This window comes from Stenella coeruleoalba (assembly GCF_951394435.1).
Source record: "Stenella coeruleoalba genome assembly, chromosome: 19".
Classification (NCBI taxonomy): domain Eukaryota; kingdom Metazoa; phylum Chordata; class Mammalia; order Artiodactyla; family Delphinidae; genus Stenella; species Stenella coeruleoalba.
In genome coordinates this window covers 30,451,891-30,473,690 of record NC_137165.1, presented here as the reverse complement: position 1 = coordinate 30,473,690, position 21,800 = coordinate 30,451,891, and the positions used below count along the sequence as shown (strand labels likewise).

At 49.3% G+C, this 21,800-nt stretch overlaps 1 protein-coding gene across 3 annotated transcripts in view; it reads right to left on the bottom strand.

Moving 5' to 3' along the window:
• Positions 1-2,054: 2,054 nt before the first annotated feature.
• Positions 2,055-21,800, bottom strand: part of MSI2 (musashi RNA binding protein 2) — a 388,646-nt gene continuing 368,900 nt past the window's right edge. Inside the window, exons 12-14 of one of the 3 annotated variants that reach the window (XM_079903644.1) lie at positions 10,983-11,191; positions 9,143-9,215; positions 2,055-6,609 (exon numbers count right to left, since the gene is read on the bottom strand). In XM_079903644.1, the coding sequence (XP_079759770.1) occupies positions 9,174-9,215; positions 10,983-11,191 (251 nt within the window). In that variant the 3' untranslated portion in view covers positions 2,055-6,609; positions 9,143-9,173. The remainder of the gene's footprint in view (positions 6,610-9,142; positions 9,216-10,982; positions 11,192-21,800) is intronic. The other 2 variants (XM_079903646.1, XM_079903645.1) reach the window with 2 other exon arrangements.

The following is a 21,800-nucleotide window of genomic DNA, read 5'->3' as shown; positions in this document are numbered from 1 at the left end:
CTCAACACTGATACTGACATTTGTTAAGAGGCTTGCACCCAGGGGCAGGATGCCCTGGGTTCTCAGTTCTGCCATTCAGCAATAGCATGACCATAGCCAAATTATCTACCCTCCTTGAACAGGAAAACATAAGACAGGCAGTGGTGCTCCTGCCTGTGGTGTCCCCCCTTCTCCTTAGGCTTCTGGGCTAGGTTTGGGCCTTACCCTTCTCAGAGCTGAAGAATCAAGAGGAGGGGATGGAGAAAATGACCTTTTTCATGTCTTCGGCCCCCACTCCTCTCAGAATTCTAGGAAGGAAATTCTCAACTTCTCACTGGTCTTTCATTTCTGTGAGACAGCAGGGTTATCCTTTCCTCTCCTGTCCTCAATGTAACAAAACACAGCAGAGTGCCGAGGCTTTGCCTGTGGACATACGAGAGGTGGGCCAGGAACCCAGTTCTCCCACCTCCAGCCTTAAATAAAGAGGGGAATCTTCCATCTTCTTCTCTCAGCCCTTTGAGTAGCAGAAATGCCCGTATGATAGAGCTGGAATAAGCAGGAGACAGGAAATTGGAAGAGGGACCCACAGAGTCCAGGCCCTGGGGAGTCTGGCTTTACCCAAGGTCTTGAGGAAGCAGCTGCAGGCCTATACTTCATCCCTTACAAACTGCCTTAAAAGCCAAGAAACCCTCTGGTTCAGATCATGCTTTGACTGCTACCGCCAGGTCTTGGGACTTGCCCTCAAAGAACTGTGTCTCAATTCTTTTGTTTTCTCCCAACGATTTGATAGAGCGGGAAGGTGGGAAGTATCGTATACCATCTATTTCTACACCTTTAATTTTGTGATGCTGCAAAATTTTTTTCCATTAGGCAAAACTTTGAACTCCTTGAGGGCAAAGGCCGGGCTCCTATACCCCTTCAATCCCTACTCAAGAGTCACGGAAGTTGGTTTGTTGCCTTCTCCTGCAGGCTGTTGATCACTAGCTGAGGCCAGCCACCCGGAAAGCCACTCACCTCCTTCTGCACACTGCCACCATCTGGGTCCTGCGACCTCACAGGACCATGGTGCTTATTTCCTGCTCACCCACGGGTTCTGAGGTACTCTCCGCCTGTTCTTCCACTGCAATACTCTCTTAACGCTTCATAAAAATAGTTGCACGATAGAAAAGAATACATATATATATAACAGAGTCACTTTGCTGTACAGCAGAAACTAACGTTGTAAATCAACTATACTTCAACGAAATAAAAATAAAAATAATCACCACACACACACACACACACACACACACACACACACACGAAAAAGTCCACAAGCTCCCTGGGGACAGGGAAAGGGCTTCTTCTCTGCTAGAGGCCCTGTGACCAGTGTTCTCACTGAGGGGTGAGAGGAGGGAGGTATGACTGGTGACACCCTCCCCAAACCAATCAACAGCTGCCCTCCCCCCCACCCAGCCCTCCTCCACATGTGAAAGAACACCAAACAACTCTGTTCAAAACAGTTTATTTTATTTTATTTTTTTTTGTCAGACAAACACATTGATTTCTGGACCACAGTAGAGGATGGAAACCTTTCACAAACTTATTTATTTGAAAATACAAATATAAAATTATACTTTCCACATCTGTGATGTGAGAGACTGCCATCCACATAGTAATTTTTTACAACAGGGCTTTAAGAAAGCCACACACAAAGACCTGAAAGATGCTTGAGATATATATATATATAGATACATATATATGTATATATATAAAAAAAATACTCACTACCAAAGTTGTCATCAGTTTCATACTAAAGTATAAAAGTAAGGGTGAGGTCAGCCACAGTGCTAGGGAAAGTTTTATTTAGATACATTGATGTCCACATGAAACGCTTAGACTTGCATCCTATTACATATGGAATTCCGAGTTTACAATACACCATGAACGGCAGATTGGCTAGCCCACGCTACTCAAGAGGACACTCACAGATTCCACACAGGATGGTACAGTATGTACAGAATACAGTAGCAGAGAGCCTCCTGGAAGGCTCTGAAACTTTTGTCTCTCAGTCCCCATCCCCCTCCCCCCCCCCCTCCCCGCACGCCCCTGCCTCCTGGAAACAAACTCTTGTCCGAGACAATACATTCTGATCATTTGATAGCCAAGTGTTTGGATTAAGGTTGCTTCCCCAGAGGGGTGGGTTCTACGTATATATTTTTGTTTTAGTTTACTTACTTTTTTTTTTTTTTGGTTAAAAAAAAAAAAAGAAAGAAAAAGAAAACAAACATATACAGTATTAAAGTATTGCTTAACGTACAGCGTCTCCTTGTGTAGTGTCGGTGCCCAGGACCGGGCTGAGCTGACTTCTGCTTCTTTTCTGTTTGGAGCAGGGGGATGGGGGAAGCCTGCCAGCATCTCTCTTCCATGTGCTTGCCTGCATCTGTCCCTCTGCTCTCAACACCCCCCACCCTGCTTCAGCCTTCCTTGGCAGGTAGCCTGGCTTGTGGAGCACATTAGAGAAAGCAAAAAACTCTTCCCTGCCCCACCCAACCCCCCAGCCTCCCTCTGTCCCTGCGCGCCACTCCCAACTGATAAAGAGAAGTATGTTAGTGTTTCTTTTGTAAACAATTTCATATGCAATATAATACAGAAAGCATGGCTGACCTTCAATAAAAAAAATATAGTAAACTATATTGCTTTATTCTTGATTATGCTGCAGTGAGTGAATGGCAGAATGAAGCAGTGTGGTGGGGTGGTGGCTAAGTCCCTAGCCCTCGTTTGCACTAAAGATCAAAATAGGTTTTGCTTTTCTATTTGGAACCAAAAAAAGAAAAAAAAATTTTTTTTTAATCCCCAAATGAAAAGAGAACCAAAAAAAAAAAAAAAAAAAAGCCCAAGAAACAAAACAAAATTGAAAACAAAAACTGAACACCTTTCAGGTCATTAGAACCAACAATTACCCAATGATTTTTATACTAGTCTAGCAAGATGTGTGTAACATTCACTGGCTGTGAATTGCTGTGCAGTGAAACATTAAATCGACAGCAATAGAGCCATGCTACCTTAAAGTCCAAGCTACGAGTTCAAATTAAGATGAAGGTTATGAAGGATAGGAACATAAAGGCCTGTTGGGACTTCGTTTGAATCAAGCCGATGAGCGACTGGGATAGAGAGCGAGGCTGTTTGGTTTTCCCAGTGGGTGTGAGGAAGGCCACAAGCCAGGTGGGTGGAAGCTCCTGGAGAGGAGACCTGGAACTTGGTCGTCCCCACCAACTCCACGTCCAGGTAGAACCAGGAATGGGTCCAGGAGCTTACGCAACTCACTCTCCTCTGTGTGGGAGGAGAGGAGTTTGGGGGCCCCAGGCAGATGGATCTAGAAGCCAGAAAGTCACCCGGTGGCTACTTTATGATTCCGGGGAAAAGCCATCAGCCAAGAGGGTTTCTCCCCCAGGGAAGGTGAAAGGTAGTTCCCATGTTCGCCACTGAGCTTAACTGAAACAAAGACAAGGCTGAACGTCAGTGCTAAAATAATTTACAAAAATCTTCCAAAATGGACTTCTAGATGAGTGGGGGACTAACGTGAACCTTAACCTAGGTAGCCACATTAAAACATATCAGATTTCCACGAGATTTGTGCTATGGGCTACTGGGTCTCTTCAAAAGGTATTATAAACATCTAAAACATATTCACACAGATTATCAATTTCTTCTGAGCATTCTTAAAAAAATATTTTTTCTCTTAGTAAAATCATTTTAATATACCATGCCTTCCTCTTTTAAAAAATAAATTAAAAAAATCCAGTTTTGCATATCTAGCGTTAGCATTTAAGGTAGTATGGCACACCCCTTCACAGCTGGGGGGTGGGGTGGGAATCTACAAAACGCCGTAGAGTCTACCGGCATCTGAACATCGTGAGACCTTGGGTTAGCTGAAACCACATCAGATCAGCAGAAATAAAATTAAAACTTGAAATTGAAAAACAAAATGAAAGGAAAAAACTGCCCCCAAATTATTAGCATTTTTTTCATAAATAAGAGAAAGTTCTATCCTTACTGGTCCTAAATCTGAATAACTATGTCTAATTTTTTTAAACCTTAATTACCTTATACCTATCAATATGTACTAGAAGAAAGAGGAGAAAAAAAGTCACTACACTAGTACCAGGACAGCACGCTTACAAGATAGCCATTTTATACATTATTAACAGACAATGATCAACAAAGAGTCTTCTATGAGGTGATGGGGGATGCAGAGAAAGGAAGGGTAGTACAGTACATCATCAACATGGACAAAATAGTAATTAAATTCCCTAGTCTAGACACTGAATTTCTGGGAATTTATTGTCTCTTTTTTTTTTCTTATTTTGTTTTTTTTTTAAATAAAACTTCTATTTTGTTATTTTATTACTTGAACAAGTTTTGATGTTTTAAAAGCGCCCAGCATTTTACTTAGCCTGGTTGTTTGGAAATAAAAAAAGAAAGAAAAACAAACAAAAAAAAAACCCCTCACCAAACAACCTAACATTTTATTGGAAAAAACAAAGAACGTGATTTTTTTTTTAAAAAAATGTTGCTGTTTAATTAAAATTGAAAAAGGCTTTTTTTCTTTCTTTCTGAGTTAGCATTTTGGAGCCTTTTGCTTGAAGATGATTTTACCCTACCATGTCTGTGAATGTCTACATTAGTCTACTTTGTTAGTAAAATTTATAAAAATAGGAGTGCAGCAGCTCTTTATAATAAATGTCGCATTCAGTGTCTCATACTGGCTGTGCCTTAAGTACCAAATTTATAAACGTAACAATTTAAAAAATATTAATAAAACGTCAATATCACATTTTAAAAAAGAAAAAAATATATATCCACACTACAATATGTTTTAATGCCATCTATTGAGTTGTACTTCTATAGTTGCTGTTGCCGACCTATGACCAACATTAAAAAAAAGTTAAATTAAAAAATATCCTTCATCATAAGTATCTTTCCCCATCTGAGGACCATATATTATAACAGCCAAATGTTCAACATGTGCAAACAGGAAACGGTCAGTTTTTCCCACCAGTCACAGTGCAGCGATGTTTATACTTTTTATTTTTTTAAATTCTGTTTACATCTACAATAAATTAAAAAAAAATTCTTCCATAGCCTCTCTGGTGATACTTGCAGCACTGAGGTATTAAAAAAAAAAAAAAAAAAGAAACAAAACCGAAAGATTGCTTTCCTAATTGGTAAATAGAAAGTGAATGGAGAAAAGGTTTCATTAATGCAGGCTTATCCACTCCTGGCCCACGGGCCCCCAGAGCTGGGGGCAGATGGGGAACAGGGGAAGAAGAGAGGCAAAGTGTCCTAGGGACCTTTGGAGGTGCTGAAATGATTGGACGATAGAAAATGATCAAATATTTAAAAATTAAGACTGAAAAAGAATGTCCCCCCACCCCGCCCCACCCAAGCCAAACAGGTGTGCTTTGAAACATTAAATATGTTAAATATTAAAATTGTAGCTTTGTTTTTAAAAAACGTCTTGGGAAAAGCAGTTTTTCATATTTTAAATAAAAATCTAACTAGACGGTAACGTTGGAAGCTGTGCACAGACGAGAGGTTAATATGCTGGTATGACACTAATACAGTTCTTAGGTCTATCACACAGACAAGAGGAGCTAACCAGTGTTCTAACTTGTCGTGGGGTCGGCCTGGCAGCTGGGTGTTCTTCGGTCTCAGTCACTGACTTGGTTTATTGTTACTCCCCTCCTCCATCCACAGAGCATCAAACTGCCGGGGACCGACTCCCTCACAAAAATATTTTTGATTCTCTCTTTCTTAATAGTTTCTATGTAGTTAATGGAATTGTATTTACAACATTTCTTTTTTTAGAATTCACAACTGCAAAAAACCTTATAATATCACCTCTTTCAACAGAAAAAAAGCACTTATAGAAAAGGAGGACACTCAAAACATCGTCGTCCTTACCTTATTGCCGAAAATAGATAGGTTAACAAAGAGACAGCACAAAAAAGAACCGCTATAGTCTGTTAATTAGCCTACTACATCTCACTTCTTATACAATGCAAAGTAGAAAGTTGACGCCCACCTCCCGCTCCATATTTCACAACCTCGCTTCTGTGTGTGCTCAAATTCCACCTGAAAATTCATACAGTCTCAGAATTGGTACCAAAATATTGAGAGTAATATTACCATCTCAGCATCCTTGAAAAGTGAGAACAGAATTAAAACAAGCAAAAAAAAATTTTTTTAAGAAAAAAATAATACCTTAATATAACAATTATACTATGGTTAGCTTTTAACTAGATATTAAAGCTATATGACTACTGCACTAAGTCAAAATCACTACCAAATGTGATCTGAAGAGATTTAAAGGGAGAAGGGGGAAGAGAGAAGAGGGAGGGAAACCATCAAGAAAAACAAAAATAAAACAAAACCAAAATCATGGGATATATACACATTTAAAAGCTGTTGTCTTATATTACAGCAGATTCATGAGATGATGAGATGCAGTCAACCCTCGATCCGAAGTGAGCCATCTCTGGTTGGGATGGGGAGTGAGGCTGGTGGGGGAACAGGTCTGATGACATCACCTAAACAAAGGGCCACTCAGAAACTTCGCCCAGTCTTGCCTGGACATCCAGGTATGCTCTGCAGGGTATAGAAGGTCGAGGGTGTCCAGAAGAGAACAAAAAGTGGGGGTGGGAGAAGAAAGAAGAAATGTCAGGCAAGCATACCATTTACTCCAACTTTTTATTTTTTATCTTTTTCCCATTTCTTTTTTTTTAACATCTTTATTGGAGTATAATTGCTTTACCATGTTGTCTTAGTTTCTGCTGTACAAAAAAATGAATCAGCTATATGTATACATATATCCCTATATCCCCTCCCTCTTGAGTCTCCCTCCCACCCTCCCTATCCCACCCCTCTAGGTGGTCACAAAGCACCGAGCTGATCTCCCTGTGCGATGCGGCTGCTTCTCACTAGCTATCTATTTTACATTTGGTAGTGTATATATGTCCATGCTACTCTCTCACTTCGTCCCAGCTTAACTAGAGCTTTCAAAGTATGGCTACATTGGGCTACTGAGGACATTGGAAAATGGCCAGGCTAACCGCTGACTGGGGTCACAGCCTGAGCTGTGACATCGGAGCCACGCCTGCTGCTGGGGAGAGGGCAGCTCTGGTTAAGCTTCTGTTTTCAAAGCTTAATGTTTAAAAACTTCTGTCTTTATGAGATACCCATCAATGACTGTCAATAACTGAAAATGCTAATTTCTACTAAAAAAAATCCTATTACATACCAAAGACTCAAGGTCAGGACACATAAAAACATTCACAACAAATAACCAGCTTTGGTTCTAGGAAATAAAAACAGGCCCGGGATTCACAGACTTGCCAATCGAATCTGCCTGAATGACTGTGAGCCTGGGCCCCTCCTTCATGGATGGTACCAAATGTCTGAGGGTCACCTCTATTGGGGACAAAGTGTGTGTTTTGGTGCGGCCATGTGACTCGATTGGCCCACTTAATCACTTTGGAGGGGGCAGGTGGTTACCTCCACTCTCATCTATTCCATCCTTCTGAGTCCTAAAGGTGGATGAGGGAGGCTGCGCTGGGGGCAGCCTCGGCCCTCCCCCGACCCCCATGGACACGCTGCAGAGGCCTTGGAGGGTGTGGGGAGGAGATGGGAGGAAACCTACACCACCCTCCACTTCCAGGGGAGGGAGGGAAGAAGCGCTGGTAGTTGTTCAATCCCCTCATCAACTGATTCTACAAAGGGCTGGTGCCACTTTCCATCCCCAACGTTCTCGGGTACATCAGTCTGCCTTGCTCTCAGAGGAATCTTAGTTCCCTTGGGGCCCCCAGACCCAGCTTAATTAGTCGTGAGTAGCTCTCCTTCACACTGTTAGTGGCCTCTGGCTCCGGCCGGCCAGCGATGGCTGGGTCAGTGCTGGAAGGGAAGTGTAGGCGAGGGGTGGGGAGAATTCACACACGGGGTTTATTTGGTTAAGAGAGGCAGTTGCGTTAGTTGAGGTGATTCCTTAGCAGCAATATTAGAGAAATTCAAGAGATTTATGGAGCTCAGCTCCACCTGGTCCCCCAGCTGGGCCCACCCTGCTGAGTCCTGGCTGGCTCAGGGGCCCGAAGCAGCCCTCTACACGAGGGGCATCCTGCTGACTGCAAACCAAAGTGGCAAATCCATCTCCGGCCTCGTTCCTTTACGTCCCAGCTCCTGGAGTGAAAGGCGTTCACACCCCAGCTGGGATTCTATGAGTGGGACCCATTCCCAGGCCTTGGCTGTCGCCCTCTCTCTTCCAAAGAAACAGACTCATGTCTCAAGACTTCAGACTAACTCGCTAACACGGGTCACGTTTAGCTCTCGCGAGAGAACCGCTCTCCTTGGTGCGCTTCCCGAGAATGATGGATACTCATTTTCAATGAGAACGTGGCAAGAGGCTCCCTCACTGACTGCCCCAACCTCCCCTCTCCTCCACTCCACCCCTTCCATATCCCCATCAAAGTGATTTAAAAAATGTTTAATTAACTTGAGCTCAGTTTAAAAGGTTAGGAAACTGGCAGGGATCCAAATCCACGTAACGCAGGTGATGTCGTTAATTTAATTTGCTTTTCGTGCGGTAATCTGGATAATTACTCAGCAGTTACTGGCAAAAATGTTTTCTTTTCGCTAAAAGATGGAGTCTGGCTGTTTGACTGCATGAGCCCCACTGGCCGAGCCCAGCGAGCTCTGGGGAGCTGAAAGGGCCCAGCAACCCACAAGGCCAGCTCGCAGGATCCTGCCCGCCCTCCCACCTCCAGGCCTGGCAGAAGCCCAGCGGTTCCCTGCCTCCGTCCCCCTGGGACGGGCACAGCACAAAATCTCCTTCCAGTTTCCCATACTCTTGATTGTATTTCAAGACAGAGAAAGATGAGGGGTGGGAAAGATAAAGAAAAGGAATCAAAAGAACCAAAGAAAAAAAGTGGGGTCATGCTTTAAGCTGGAGGAGGGATGAGAGATTAAAAGACTGGATTGTTTTGCCCCCCACCCCCCTGAAAAGGGGTCCAGAAAGAGGAAGGAGAGATGTGGACGTGAGGAGACCAGGGCCGTGCGTACTTGCATGCCCAGGGCGCATACATGTACGGACACGCCCAGCGGGCGAGACACGTGGCAGAGAAGGTAATACCTCAGAGTGAGATGGCAACGAAAGCACCTGCTCAATGGTATCCATTTGTAAAGGCCGTTGCAATCAAAGGTCCCTAAAATTGCACAATTGTTAAGGTCATCAGCACACTATACATGGGAACAGATTGTCATATTCTGGGAAAGGAAATTATCTCTAGGACTAGACTGTGGTTGCCAGCATGAATATGTAATTCTGAGACACCGTGCCACGAGGGGCCAGAATGACATCCTTCCCGGCCCCGACTCCCCACCCCCGGCCTGTCCGCTCACCCAGGGGAAAATTGAGAGCCAGATTCACAGGGGTGGGTGGGTGATAGGAAAGGGGGGCTTGCGCCGAAAACGATGGGCACTGTTGCCCTGAGCCCCAGCGAGCAAAGATAACAGTGTCTCTGTCCACAGTCCCAACGGCTCCAGCTGGGGAGAAAGCAAGGCCCGTGCAGACCAAACGTGACGGTGTGCTTATTTCAGAAACCATCACAGCACACAGGTCAGAGACCGAGGTTTTCATGAACAAATAGGGTCTGTGTTTCTGGGCACCGACAATGGAAATGAGCTGTGTTCTACGTGGTGACAGACGGTCTCCCAAATTGATGCAGCTCTAAGCTGAATAATACTACTCTGGATTTGGTACTACAGCTGATCCGAGGGGATTTGACTTATCAAACTACTGCCTTAAGTGATATTGGCTCGGGAGTGGAATTGAACAAGGACCCGGACCGCACAGGCCTGGGATGGCAGAAGCGTGTGTGTGTGTTTGTGTGTGTGTGAGTGTGAGTGTGTGGAGAGTGTGTGTGCATGCACGAGAGTGCACAGACGTGCGTTTGAGGTGGGGATGGAGGACTTCTAACACCAGGGTCAGGGACGGGCTGCCCTGGTGCCCAGACCGTCTGCCCTTGTTCTGTTCTCCCCAGCACAGCTCGGGAGGCAGGGCTCTCCCGACAGGGACATGACCTGGGACAGCAGACACTCCCACCTCAGCTCAAAATCAAACTGACTCCAAGATGGTGAGGTTGGCTGATTTTCTGTTTTCCAAATGGAAGGGACAAGCGAGTAAGTGGGCTCAGGCACATTCATGCTCACACACACTGCGAGGGGGAAGAACAATACAATCTGAAAACAGCATGCAAATCTGTTAAGCAAATTTCCATTGCCTGGATTAGTGAGATTATAGAACCACAGAGCATTACAAATATCAAATGCATCTGGCCTTCGGGGGCAGGCGCAGCTACAGAACGCAAATGGGAACTTATTGGAACCTGGAAACTGTAAGAAACATTAGCGGAGGAAACCTCCTGGGACAGGGCTTGCACCCCACGCTATGTCCCAGGCCCCGGCGCTGCCCCTGGACCTCGGGTGGTGACCCTCCCGACTAAGCTGCTACCCTGTGGGGCGGGTCCGTAGCTCCAACGTCCCGGCGCACCTGAGTCTCCAGGAGGCCGGGATCGAGGAGAGGGGGCTGATACTGAGGCTCTACTGTGAGCCAGCAGCTGACATATCCTGTTTCCATTTATTCTCTCACAATCTTTTGAGGGAGGAACACTTATACTCGTTTGACAGCCAGGGAAGCAGAGGATTATATACGTGGCTCAAGGTTGCATGGGCTGGACGTGCTGGAGTGGTGATCTGAACCTGACCTGCCCACACTCCCTCCACTCACCCGTGGCTGCACACCGTGCCTGACCCCCAGGTGCTCAGGAAGCACCTAAACGAAGAAGCTTCAGCCCTGGATGGCTGACGTGATGCGGATGGGGGCCCGCTGCCCTCTCCTGGCCTCCCACCTCTGGGCTTTTCTGGCACACCCGCCCCGGGGTGCCACAGGACATGGGCAGGAAGGTACTTACAGCTATGCCGTGGCCGAAGCCTGAGCCCGGCTGTGGGCTGGCCGCACTTATGTAATTCCCCACTCCGGAGTCCTGGCTGGCAGGGCCGTAGAGATCGGCGACAGGTCCTGGGCTGTTGGCCCCCGGGAAGCCTCCGGGCCGCGCCGGGTTGGAGCCTGCCGGGGAAGCGGGCGCGCCAAAATTCGGTTGAGCACTGTAGCTATTCAGGACTGGTGTGCAGAGAATAGAGCTGGGTATGAGGCCAGAAGCCACGCATGCACCGGTCATTACAAGCCAAACACTCCAGAAAAACAGCTGAGGCCCAACTTCTAACACTGAACCAAGGCCATGCGAAGACATCAGCAGGGACTCAAGAATACTCAGCCCAGGCTACTACTAAGAAGCTCGGAGCTCCAAAAATAGAGAGAAGAAAAAAACAATCATTCAACACACTACGGCAACCAACCGGAGGTGCTTCACTGCCCACCAAATTATCACAATAGAAATAGAGGTATATATGGAAGAGAGAGAGAGAAAGAGTTTTTTTTTTTTTCCACATCTGAATTGATGCTCATGCAGTCTTGTCTAGATCTGGGCACGTTGAGACAGCATTCACATCCCATGCAAACTACAAAGGAACTAGTTTTAGACTACACATTGTGTTAATATTGATATTAAAATGTGACAGGAAACGAAGCAATTTGTGTCCAGGAAAAAAAAAATCTTTGGGGAGGGGATTTTTGATTTGCTTTTTCTTTTTTGGTTTGTTTTTGGATCCATTAAATGACAAATTTGTTTTAAACAAAAAAAAGACAGAAAAGATCTTCAGCGCCCCTTCCCCCCACCAACCACTTCCCCCCTCCCCACTGGCTACTCCCTCCCTGCCCACCCCTCCCATTTATATCCCTGTATGAACGTCATCAATACTGAACGTGGTCGGAGGATGGGATATGTCATGGAAAATTTGGGCATCTTAACATAACAGTAATGATGGTGGCAGAGGGTTCCCTTCTGGGGTGGAGAGCTGGGGATGGAGGGAGGGGATGGGGTGGGGATGGCGAAGCTGGAGGCTCTGGGGCCGAAGCTGAGTGAATGCCAATGATTCTACCGGACACCCACACACTCACCTCCTGCAGTAGAAGGAAAGGGGGGATTTAAACTTTTTTTTTCCTTTCGTTTAAAAAAAAAAAGACAAGTATGAATTCAGAGCATACTGACTGAACCAATTTATCACTAAAGCATATCTGACCGAAATGTCTGCTTTCTGTTGGTTATCTCCAGATATAGACTCCAGACAGGAAAAGAGCTAGGAATGTACCTTTGCTACAGAGAGATGGGACTTCACACCCACAGACGCTGAGAGTGGCAGTGCGGAGGGGCCAGTGGGAGGAGACACTGCCTCGGGCTCCCTCCCTTAGCCTCCCCCAAATTCCATCATTCCCTCCCCAGCAAGGGCCACAGCCTGTCAACCAGGTTCATTTTGTCTCATCTTCATGTCCCCTTAGTAGCTTAAACTTTTTCTTTTCCCTAATGGAAAAAAAATTTTTTTTTTTTAACTGTAAAAATAAGTTCTCATTGATTTTTAAAGCTCAAGGTGAGTCTGGGGCTGGCCAGTTCTGGGCTACAACTAACCCATCTCAAAGAACCAGACAATCTGGCTTCCACGCATTTCCATGGCTCCCAGGGGCTGCTCCTCCCAACAGCCTTCTCCCTCCTGCCCCCCTCGGCACTTCCCTCTGCCCTGTGGCCACCCGCCCTCAGTGGCAGAAGGGAAGAACATCTGCAAGTCTGCTCTGGGCCATGGCCTTGCCCCGCGGACCTGTGGTTGGAGCCCCTTACTTCTGGGCGGGGGGACTGAAGAGCCAGACGTGGAATTGATTTCTACCCACTTGTTGCCGGCATGGGAAGAGACCGAAGATGCACTCCAGCCAGGCCAGTTGGAGACTGGGACGGGACACGAAGATGCAAAGGGGGGCAAGCCAAGCTGGGCCTGGCTCTCGACTCAGCAGAGAAAAGGCAAGCTGCTACCTTGGGATGCCCTCTAGGGCAGGAGGCCCCAAGCTCAGGCCCCTTGGAAGCTGTGCTGAGAAAGGAAGAAACTGGCCGATGGGAAGAACAGGTTAAAGAGAAAAGAAATCACAGAGGCTTTGAGCAAGTGAGTTGCTCATTTGGGAAGGCACCGGCAGACAAAGGGGACGGGATTTTGAATACAGATTAAACTTGCAGATAACGTTTGGCCTTGCTCACTCACGGAGGCTAGCAACAAGCTGCGAGATTCAAAAGGCAGCATTCTCTCGGTCTCACACACTTTCTTCCTCCGGGCTAGGAAAACTGAGGGAGCTCAGACAGCAGACTCCTGGTTCACCCAGGCAGCTGACCCCGCTCCTATACCAAGTAACCAACAAAGTATCCAGCTGGCTCTGTTTCAGGGTGGAGAGCAGGGGTGTGGGCAGTGGGCCACGGTGCAAGATAGGAAGACTTTTTGACCCCTTTCTCCTGTGTCCAGATGAGGATCCAGGAGGACAGTGGGCAGGCCCACCCATCTAGAAGCCAGGGAGAAGGGACGTCTCCATCTTGGCTTCTTCCAGCAGGGGGAGGGCCATCCAGAGACTAATCCAGCCAGAGGAGGCAGCCTGGGAGACAGGAGGCGGCATGTCCTGAAACACGCCCCTCCGGAGGCTTAGAAGACAGGAGGGCTGGTGGTATTTGCCCAGCCCCCGGCTACCTCTCACGAGCCTGTGTGCCCAGGAGGCCTGCAGCTTGAGTTGGCCTGAAGGGAATTTCACAGTAAGCAGCTCTTCTTAGGCCTACGTTGCCCCTCCCCTCTCAGTCCTCTTCCATCAAATGACACCAGTATCACGGTTGAGAAGGCACTGTATTAAAATGCAGCTCTAAAACCCCAAGTCTCGCGTGAATAGACACTTGCCCTCCTAATGCCGGAGCCCCAGCTCAGAGTCACCCTGCAGACAGTCCCCAGCCAAGGGTGAAGGATCAGGCTGTGGGTTCCCGCCGAGGGTGCAGCTGGCAGGCAAGAAGCACCTGGTCCTGGGCTGGTCCTTTCTCTCTAGGCTTCTGGACAGTGGATGCTGCACCCTCAAAGGCTGAGGGCATGGAGGGGCCGGGTCTTTGGGCCCCTTGGTCAATGACTCCCTCTTTCTCTGTGGGCGGAAGACCCAGGCTCCAGAAAGCATGTTAACAAGCCAATGGGATGGCCCGAACCCACGATCTCCGGGAATGCTCTACCCAGCAGCGGCTCTGCTGCTCGGGAAGAAAGGGGCAGGGCACTGCGCACGCCAGCGTGCCGGCGGCTGTTCCCGCTGTCTGATGGTGGGAAGGCATTAGGGACAAAGCGATTTTCTTCTTTCAGGAGGTTCGCACTACACACTGGCTGGTTACACAGTAAAGGAGGAGGCCCTCCCCTCCAAGCTGTGACCTTGAGAGGAGAGGCAGGGGGAGAAGCACGACTCTGAGCCCCTGACCTAAGGGTGCTTTCTGTTCCAGTCACCCCTCAGTCAATTTTCAATGGTCTGTCTCCTTGGAGGTTGCCTCCAGGCTCATTTTGAGGGGCCAGAAATGTCCCACAGGCCAGGATCAGTTCAGGAAGAGGGGATGGGACATTATTCTTAACGGGCAAGGACGCCTGTCTCCTGCTCAGCTAGGGGGTGTGTGTGGGGGGGATGGGGAGGGAGGGAGGGGTCTCAGTATGTGCTGCTGAATAAACAGTGCTGAGATTTATACATCGGACGTTCTGACTCCTGTCCCAGAGGAGGACAGTGTCCTGCGAACACCCTGGCGTTTTTGCAGCAGAAGCTGTGAGTGCCAAGTGGCCTTGGGCGAGCCCGGGGCCAAGCTGCAGTCTGGGGGCTTGCTGTGAGGGAGCAGGGTCACTTTCCCATCGGCTGCTCTGGGCAGCGCCCACAGCGGTGGTTTAATACTGGGCAGGCTCCTCTTTACGCCTCGCCCTGTCCCCCAGCATCCTCTGGACTTTCTGGGTCCAGGCAGCAGCTATACTCAGGGAGGCAGCTATGGTGCAGAGAAAGGGAACACTGGACTTGGAGTCAGAAGACCTGAGTGTGACCCTGGCCCTGACCTCTGGCTACACGCCTGAGTGTCAGCCCCTCACCGGTTGGAGTCCTCACCTGCGACACGTGAGTGCTGTCTGCCCTACTCAGCCTGACTCTCCGTGGGCTGTGGCGAAAACGCAGGAGAGGCGGTGCTCTGGAACTTGTCGAGTACAAAACAAACACACCTATATTTGACACAGCTGTCTATGCAGAGCCCAACAAGACAGGTACCATACGCAGATTTAGGAAAATCTGATGTAGGAGCGTACAACTCACTGGCCATACAAATCGGGAAGTGATTCCCAAAAGGCTCTATTTCATCCACCTGGTGCACTTAATCACCTTGGACCTGATGCAAGGACCTGGGGACTGGGGGCAGGAGAGTGAGGACACTATGTCCAGAGGCCAGCGAGGGAAACGCGTTGGCATTAAATCTGGAGGTACTTCGCATCAGATAAAAGGAGGAACTTCCTGCCCATCAAGGGAAGAAAACACCTTCATGGCTGACCCAGGAAAGCCATCCAGAGACCTTATCCAAGGCCTGTCCTGCGGGCTCAGACGCTCACCTGCAGGGGCTGGACCCGAAGCTCGTGGGCCCCTCGGGGTTTCACGGCAAACCCAGGAGACGCCTGCCTTATGGAGGGCTTACAGTCAGCATGTGGTTCTGCCCAGCTGCCGTCAGAAGGCGCCGGGCTGAGGGTGGAATTCGTCACCGAGGGTGGGGAAGTTGTGGGGGAGGGCAGTGAGAATCAGGACTCACTGTAGGTCTAGGAAAGGTATGGAAGTCCCAGTACTTCTGTATGATCCCAAAGTGATGCCACTGGACCTGGGGCAGAAAGCTAGGGCCCAGGGCTCTAAGGGGGGGGCACCCCTGGGAGGGCGCCTCTGGCTCTAAGGCTTGGAAAGTAGGTTATTACTGATCCAGAGAAAGGAACTGTTTCCAAAGTCTTTTCCAGATGAGCTCAGGCCACATATCTGGGACCAGCCAGGGCCCTGCCAAGTCCCAGCCTTAGGCCTGGGTCCTCGTTTCGTGGGTCTCACGTTTCGCCAAAAGGCAGGGCCAGCCCTCGAGACAATTTCAATCATCTTCTTGGTGAATTATGTGTTGCTGCCAGCTTTAATCTCAGGAGGGGGCCTCGAGGCCCCCAGGACATTTCTGGGACAGAGTGTGTCCTGCTCACAAGGCAAATGCAGGTGGTGGGCCCGTCCCCAGCAAGCCCAGCTCAGAAGGTAACCTGCTGCCCAGCAGAACTCATTATGCCTCCCAGAGGGACAAGGGAGGGGAGTCTGGTCTGGGCTGACGGTGTCGTGGCCCCGTTCCCAACCCCCAGCTCCCGCGGAATGGAGGACCCGGAGCATAAGCCGGTGTGATATTCTTCGAGGGCAGGGCTGCAGTTAACTCATCGCACTAGATTTTAGGGGTTTTTGTTTGTTTTAGAGAATTTAAAGAAAGCGACTGAAAAAGGAATGAGTAGAGGGGCTCTGCTGATAGGCTGATGCCAGAGAAAAGAGGCCAGAGTCACCGCCCCTCCGACACTCACCTTGTCTATATCATGCTTCTCTCCGCCCGGATTAAAACTCCACAGCAGCAGAGCCTGTGTCTCATGTCAGCAAGGGACCCCTCAAGGCGGGGGGCGTGTGGAAGGCGGGGACCCTCCGGGTTCTCACAGGACCCTGTGTTCTCCAGGGCAAGAGCAAGCTGCCCGATTCCCCTACGACACGGGGGGCCCAGTGGATGCTGGGTCCATAATGCCAGGTGGCCGTCAGAAGCGGAGACCTGCCTCTGAACAGCCCCTCTCCTTGCTGGGGGGCTCTGAAGAACAGCAGCCAGGCAGCCGAGGCCTTCCTTGAAACAGAGTTGACGGCCCCAGTCTGCAGCCTCACTGTGCCCTCTGGAAGGCGTGCCCACTGTAAATTAATGCAGGTGGTCTGATGGGAAAGGTCAGCCTGAAAAGATACACCTGCTTCTGATAACGGAAGGAGAAACCCTCAGCTGTGAATTACCAGCAGGGCAAGGAGGGAATTGCATCCAGCAGTCTGCCAGGCCACTGCGTCCCAGGGATCCTGGCTCAAACTTTCCCCCTAGAGCTTAGCCTGGAGGTGGCAGAGGGAGATAGAGAGGGCCAGCAGTTACATCTAACCTGGGAAAACTGTATGACACACTCAATTTAAGTCAAATCCGTTCAGGGACCCAGAAGCAGGGACAATCAATTTTATATACAACATTTTTTTTTTTTTTAAGCTCTGCTGAAATTCAAGCTATTTCAGAAGGCAAGGAGAAGACATACTTTAAAACTGGGGGAGGCTTGAGAGAGCAATGTGATGGTATTTCTTTCTCCCTGTCTCCATATACAAACCAGTATATTACTAAGAAGGACAAACTCGGCCTGGTATCAACAAGTCTGGAGACGCCTGGATCACCATAAATACCGCACAGGACACATGCAGAGTGTCAGCTCATTCACTGGGCGGAGGGAGTCGGCTTCACAAACATCCCGACTGTCGGTTTCAGTGGTGGCAATCTTAGAAGACTGCGGTTTCTGCTTGTTTGCTCAACACCTAGCCTGCTTCAGACTACGGAGATCAGTGTAGATGTCCGTTGGTTAGTGCTGGCCTATCTTAAGTGGGGAATTGATGGACAGTGGAACCTAAGACTTGCGACTCATTATTTTGTAGAATGGTCTCAGCTTCCAGTCAAATCACATCCCCTAAAGAGATAACTTCACTGCTGGTCGCCTCCAAAACCCTCACATCCTGGGTTACTAGTGAACCGGGATACTCAACTACCACTCAGGTCAGTGTGAGCAGGCAGCCCCAAGCACCCGCAGAGGACCTATATCCGAGGAGGGCTTTGTGGCCGGTACTTTATACTTTCTCTTGTTGTACAATCTCAGCAGAAAACATCTCATTCTCTTTCCATCTCGATACTTTTTTCTTATCAGCCCTGATTCGGGTGTGGGTGTGTCTCTTCCAACCAAAGGACTAGGCTGCATTAGTTGGGATGGAGGGAAGGGGGAGGAAGGGGGTCAGTGGCTGGCTACCATCTGCTCACGGGGTAAATTCTGGGGATGCAGTAGCCTTGAGTGGGCCTGGGCCTGATGGCCAAAGAAACCAAGCTTTTGTCATGAGGGCAAAGAACGAACTTTCTGGGGCCACCATCAGGTTCTTGTTTCTCCCAGACCCCAGGGGTCTTGGGGGACTGACCTTGTTTGCATGTTCTAAGGAAGAAGGGGGAGAGGGGCCCCAGGGAAGGAAAGGCCACGACGTGAGTCCCTGGGGCCGAGGTGGTACTCACTCTGCCAGTGTGAACTGTCTGCCCGGCTGCAGCAGCTTCCCCAAGGAAGGGACCCCAGGGGCCGCTCCAGCTCAGGCCACAGGAGTGAACGCAAGGTGGTGATCCTGATTCCTCTGGGATACAAAGCAGCCTTTCAACAACACTTCCGCCCTGAGCCTCTCAAGCGCTTCAGAAGACGAGGGAAAGTCAACCCCAGAGACAAATGTTTATGGTTTGACTGGAGCAGGCGGTGGGTGTTTTAACACTCACATCCTGCTGCCTCTTCCCTAAATTAACTGGTTTCAGATTCCAGGCCCACACAGGTTAGAATGGGCAAGGAGTAGCACATGGGCGTTGCCAGAGCCTCCCATTCCAGCCCTCCCTGACCTGAGAATCAGAAGGAAAGGAGGTTAGGGGGTGTGCGGCCTGGGAAGGACTCCCTCTCTCTGTAGCAGTTCTGCTGCTCCTAGTTTAATCCTGAGAATCTGCCTGGCTGTGTTTTGCTCGGGTGACCCCCTGTGTCCCCAAGGCACACCCACCTCTTTATCTTTCCAAAAAAGAAACCAGTCTGGCTTCTCCCCGCATGGACCCAGGCGCCCCAGCCGTGCTGTGTGCGCTGTGCGTGCTCGCTTTCTAATTCTCACCCTGCCCGCCCCCCGCCAGAAGGGTCGGGTCCTTGCTTGTGTCTTGTAAGTGATTCCACTCACTGCAGCCCCAGCGTACACTTCCTTCACTGTAACTATTGTTAACAGAAAACGCTATGAAACCCAAGGCCAGAACCACATCCTTGTAGTATCCTCAGTCACGATGAAAAGCTCGGAAGGAATAGGTGATGCCCTGTCCCAGTTAGCAAAGGTGGGGCAGGGGAAAGCCTCATACTAGTTCAGGCAAAACGGGGTCTGGAGGCAAGGGGCACAGGGTTCTAGAAGCTGTGGTCTCTCGGGGTGCCAGGCTAGAAAAGGAACTAAGGTTCACTGAGCACCTACTGCGTGCCAGGCGCATTGGCAGGCGTTTAACACTGTCCTGTTCACGCTCCAAACAACTAGTAAGACGGGTTTTGTTGCCCTGGGGCTGCAGACAAGGAAACCGAGGGCTGGGGCCACGAGGGGATGTGTCCAGGGTCTCACAGTGCCTCAGACCGACTGAAACCAGCTCTCACTTGGTCTCCAGGCTACTCCCCTGGGCTGCTTTTTAAACCGAATCCCGCTGCCCAGCTGTCCTTCCTCGCATCAGAGTTTGACAAGGTTTCTTCTGTTTATTTGGATATTTCTTGGCCTCACAGAGGTCACAAAATCAAGGACAAGGAATCAAAGCGCCAATGTTGGAATGCCAGCTCCCGAGGGCATGGGTCCTGCTGCCCTTTCCAAATTGGGAGCTCCCTGGTGGCGGGGGTGTCTCCCCCATCAGAGCGGGGGCTCCCTGAGGTTGGGCCATGCCTGCCACAGGAGACAGGGGTCAGTCTCTCACCTGAGGACTAGACCACCCTCCTCTGTGCCACATCCCAGAACAAGACCGGGCACGAAGCAGGCATGCGGCATCGCTGGGGTCAGGGGGAGGTGGAAAGGGCACTGCCAGAGAGAAAGGAAGCCCTCCCACCCTAGAAAGTGCAACCAGAGGGCTGGTCTCAGTCCCCGAAGACTCCAGTCTGCTGAGGGCTGCCCTGTGGGGAGCTGGCATGCCCTAGCACCCTCAGTACTTACTGCCTGATCACATTTCGTGGAAACTCACTGTTTGGGGCTCCAGCAGCCAGGGGGTGGAGTGGGAAGGATGCCCAAGGGGCAGCCCCTTGAGGACCTGTACAAAAGGCTTTCCACTTGAGCAGCCCGTCTTTAATGATTATAAAGGCACAGGAGTTTAATCCATGTTTGATGTAAGCGCTAATAGCTCTGTGTCCTTGAAGTTCAAAGCGGGCGCATGCATGTCACTAATTGGCCAAGCATGGCGCCATTCGGCTCCCTCTCATGTTTCTAATTAGGTCTCTAATAACAAACAAACTCCGACCTTACCAAAAGGCCCCCATTCATCAGACAGTCAAGGAGGGTGGCTGCTTCCCTGTTTATGGTTGCTCCGGGCTGCTGGTTCTACGGGTACATGCTCTCAATCTCAGCCAGGACAGGGCTGTCCTGGGGGGGGAGGTAGGAGAATCCATCTATGAGGACAAAGACCCCTTCAGCCCATCCTGGAGGGGTGGCTTTCCTGGCCCTGCCAGGAGGACCAGTGGGGGGCAGGAGGGGCCTGGGCTCCAAGGCTGCGGGCTAAGGATCCCCGACCCGCTCGTTAGAGGAGGCTGGGGTGAACCGTCTGGCTTGGCTCTATTTATCTGTCTCTGAGGTAGGGGGGCTGATGACAAAGTCACAGAGATGGCGTGAGGCTCCGTATCGAGCAAGAACCTGATGGTATTTGAGTCCATGGTTACAGGATGGACTTGCCTGGGGAGCTTTTAAGTAACGCTGAGGCCTGCCCACCGTGCCCCCCACCTCCCGCCATCCCCCTGTAGCTTCTGATTGGATGGGTCTACAGTGTGGCCTGGACACTAGGAATTTTAAGAACTCCCTAGGTGATTCTAACATGTGGCCAAGTTCAAGAACCACTGCGTTCGCCCCAGTTCCGCAGCTCATCGACGACAGCTATTAGCAGGTCCACCTTTATTAGTGAATACCATCCAGAATGCCAAATCCTAAAGGGTTAACCAACCACACACGAGGATGGATATCTGACTATAGGGTTTGTTTTGTTTTGTTTTAATGATACACAATTCTGGAAATATGTCTATCCCTCTCATTGCCTTCACACATTAAAAAAACGTGTGACTGATTTTTTCAAATGCATCCCTACCAGTTGCCCCATCTCTTGGAAGCCCCTGGCTTTCTCTTCGGTCACTCCTCTCGGATCTTAAGGCACTATCACTGTCCACATGTTGCTCCCAATGATAAGGGATCCCGAGCTTTGGAAACAGCAGCAATACAGAGCTATAGAGCTGAATGGTGCCCAAGAACCCAACAGTCTGAAACCCTTTGCCCCCAAATCAACCAGCTTATTGTTGGCAGAAGCCAGATAGGAACCAAGTCTTCTGATTCCCTGCTCTTCCTTCTACGCTCTTGTCATCATCTTCTTCTTCTTCTTCGTCCTCCTCCACCTCCTCCTTCTCTTCTCCTGCTTCTTCTTAAAAGCCTCTTATCATCCGTATCTGATTAATCCACAAGGTAACCCGTCCCCTTGGATGGGGAAGGGATATAAGGGATGCCTCTGAGCTGTTTCCATCTCCAAGGCCAGTTGCCAGAAGTTGTGGGGTCAACCCCTGAACAACCAAGTAACCTTCTAGCAAGTCATTTCCAAGTCTGATTTGTTTCTCTTCAAGCCAGGTGGGAGGGGAGACACTGAAATCTCAGGGGCTACCTCAGTGGAAGGCTTAGAGACTATTTTATGCACCTGGCGCTGAACAACCTAGACCCAGAAAAGTCGAACAACGTGGCCAAGGGTACATAGCAAAACTGGGCGAGA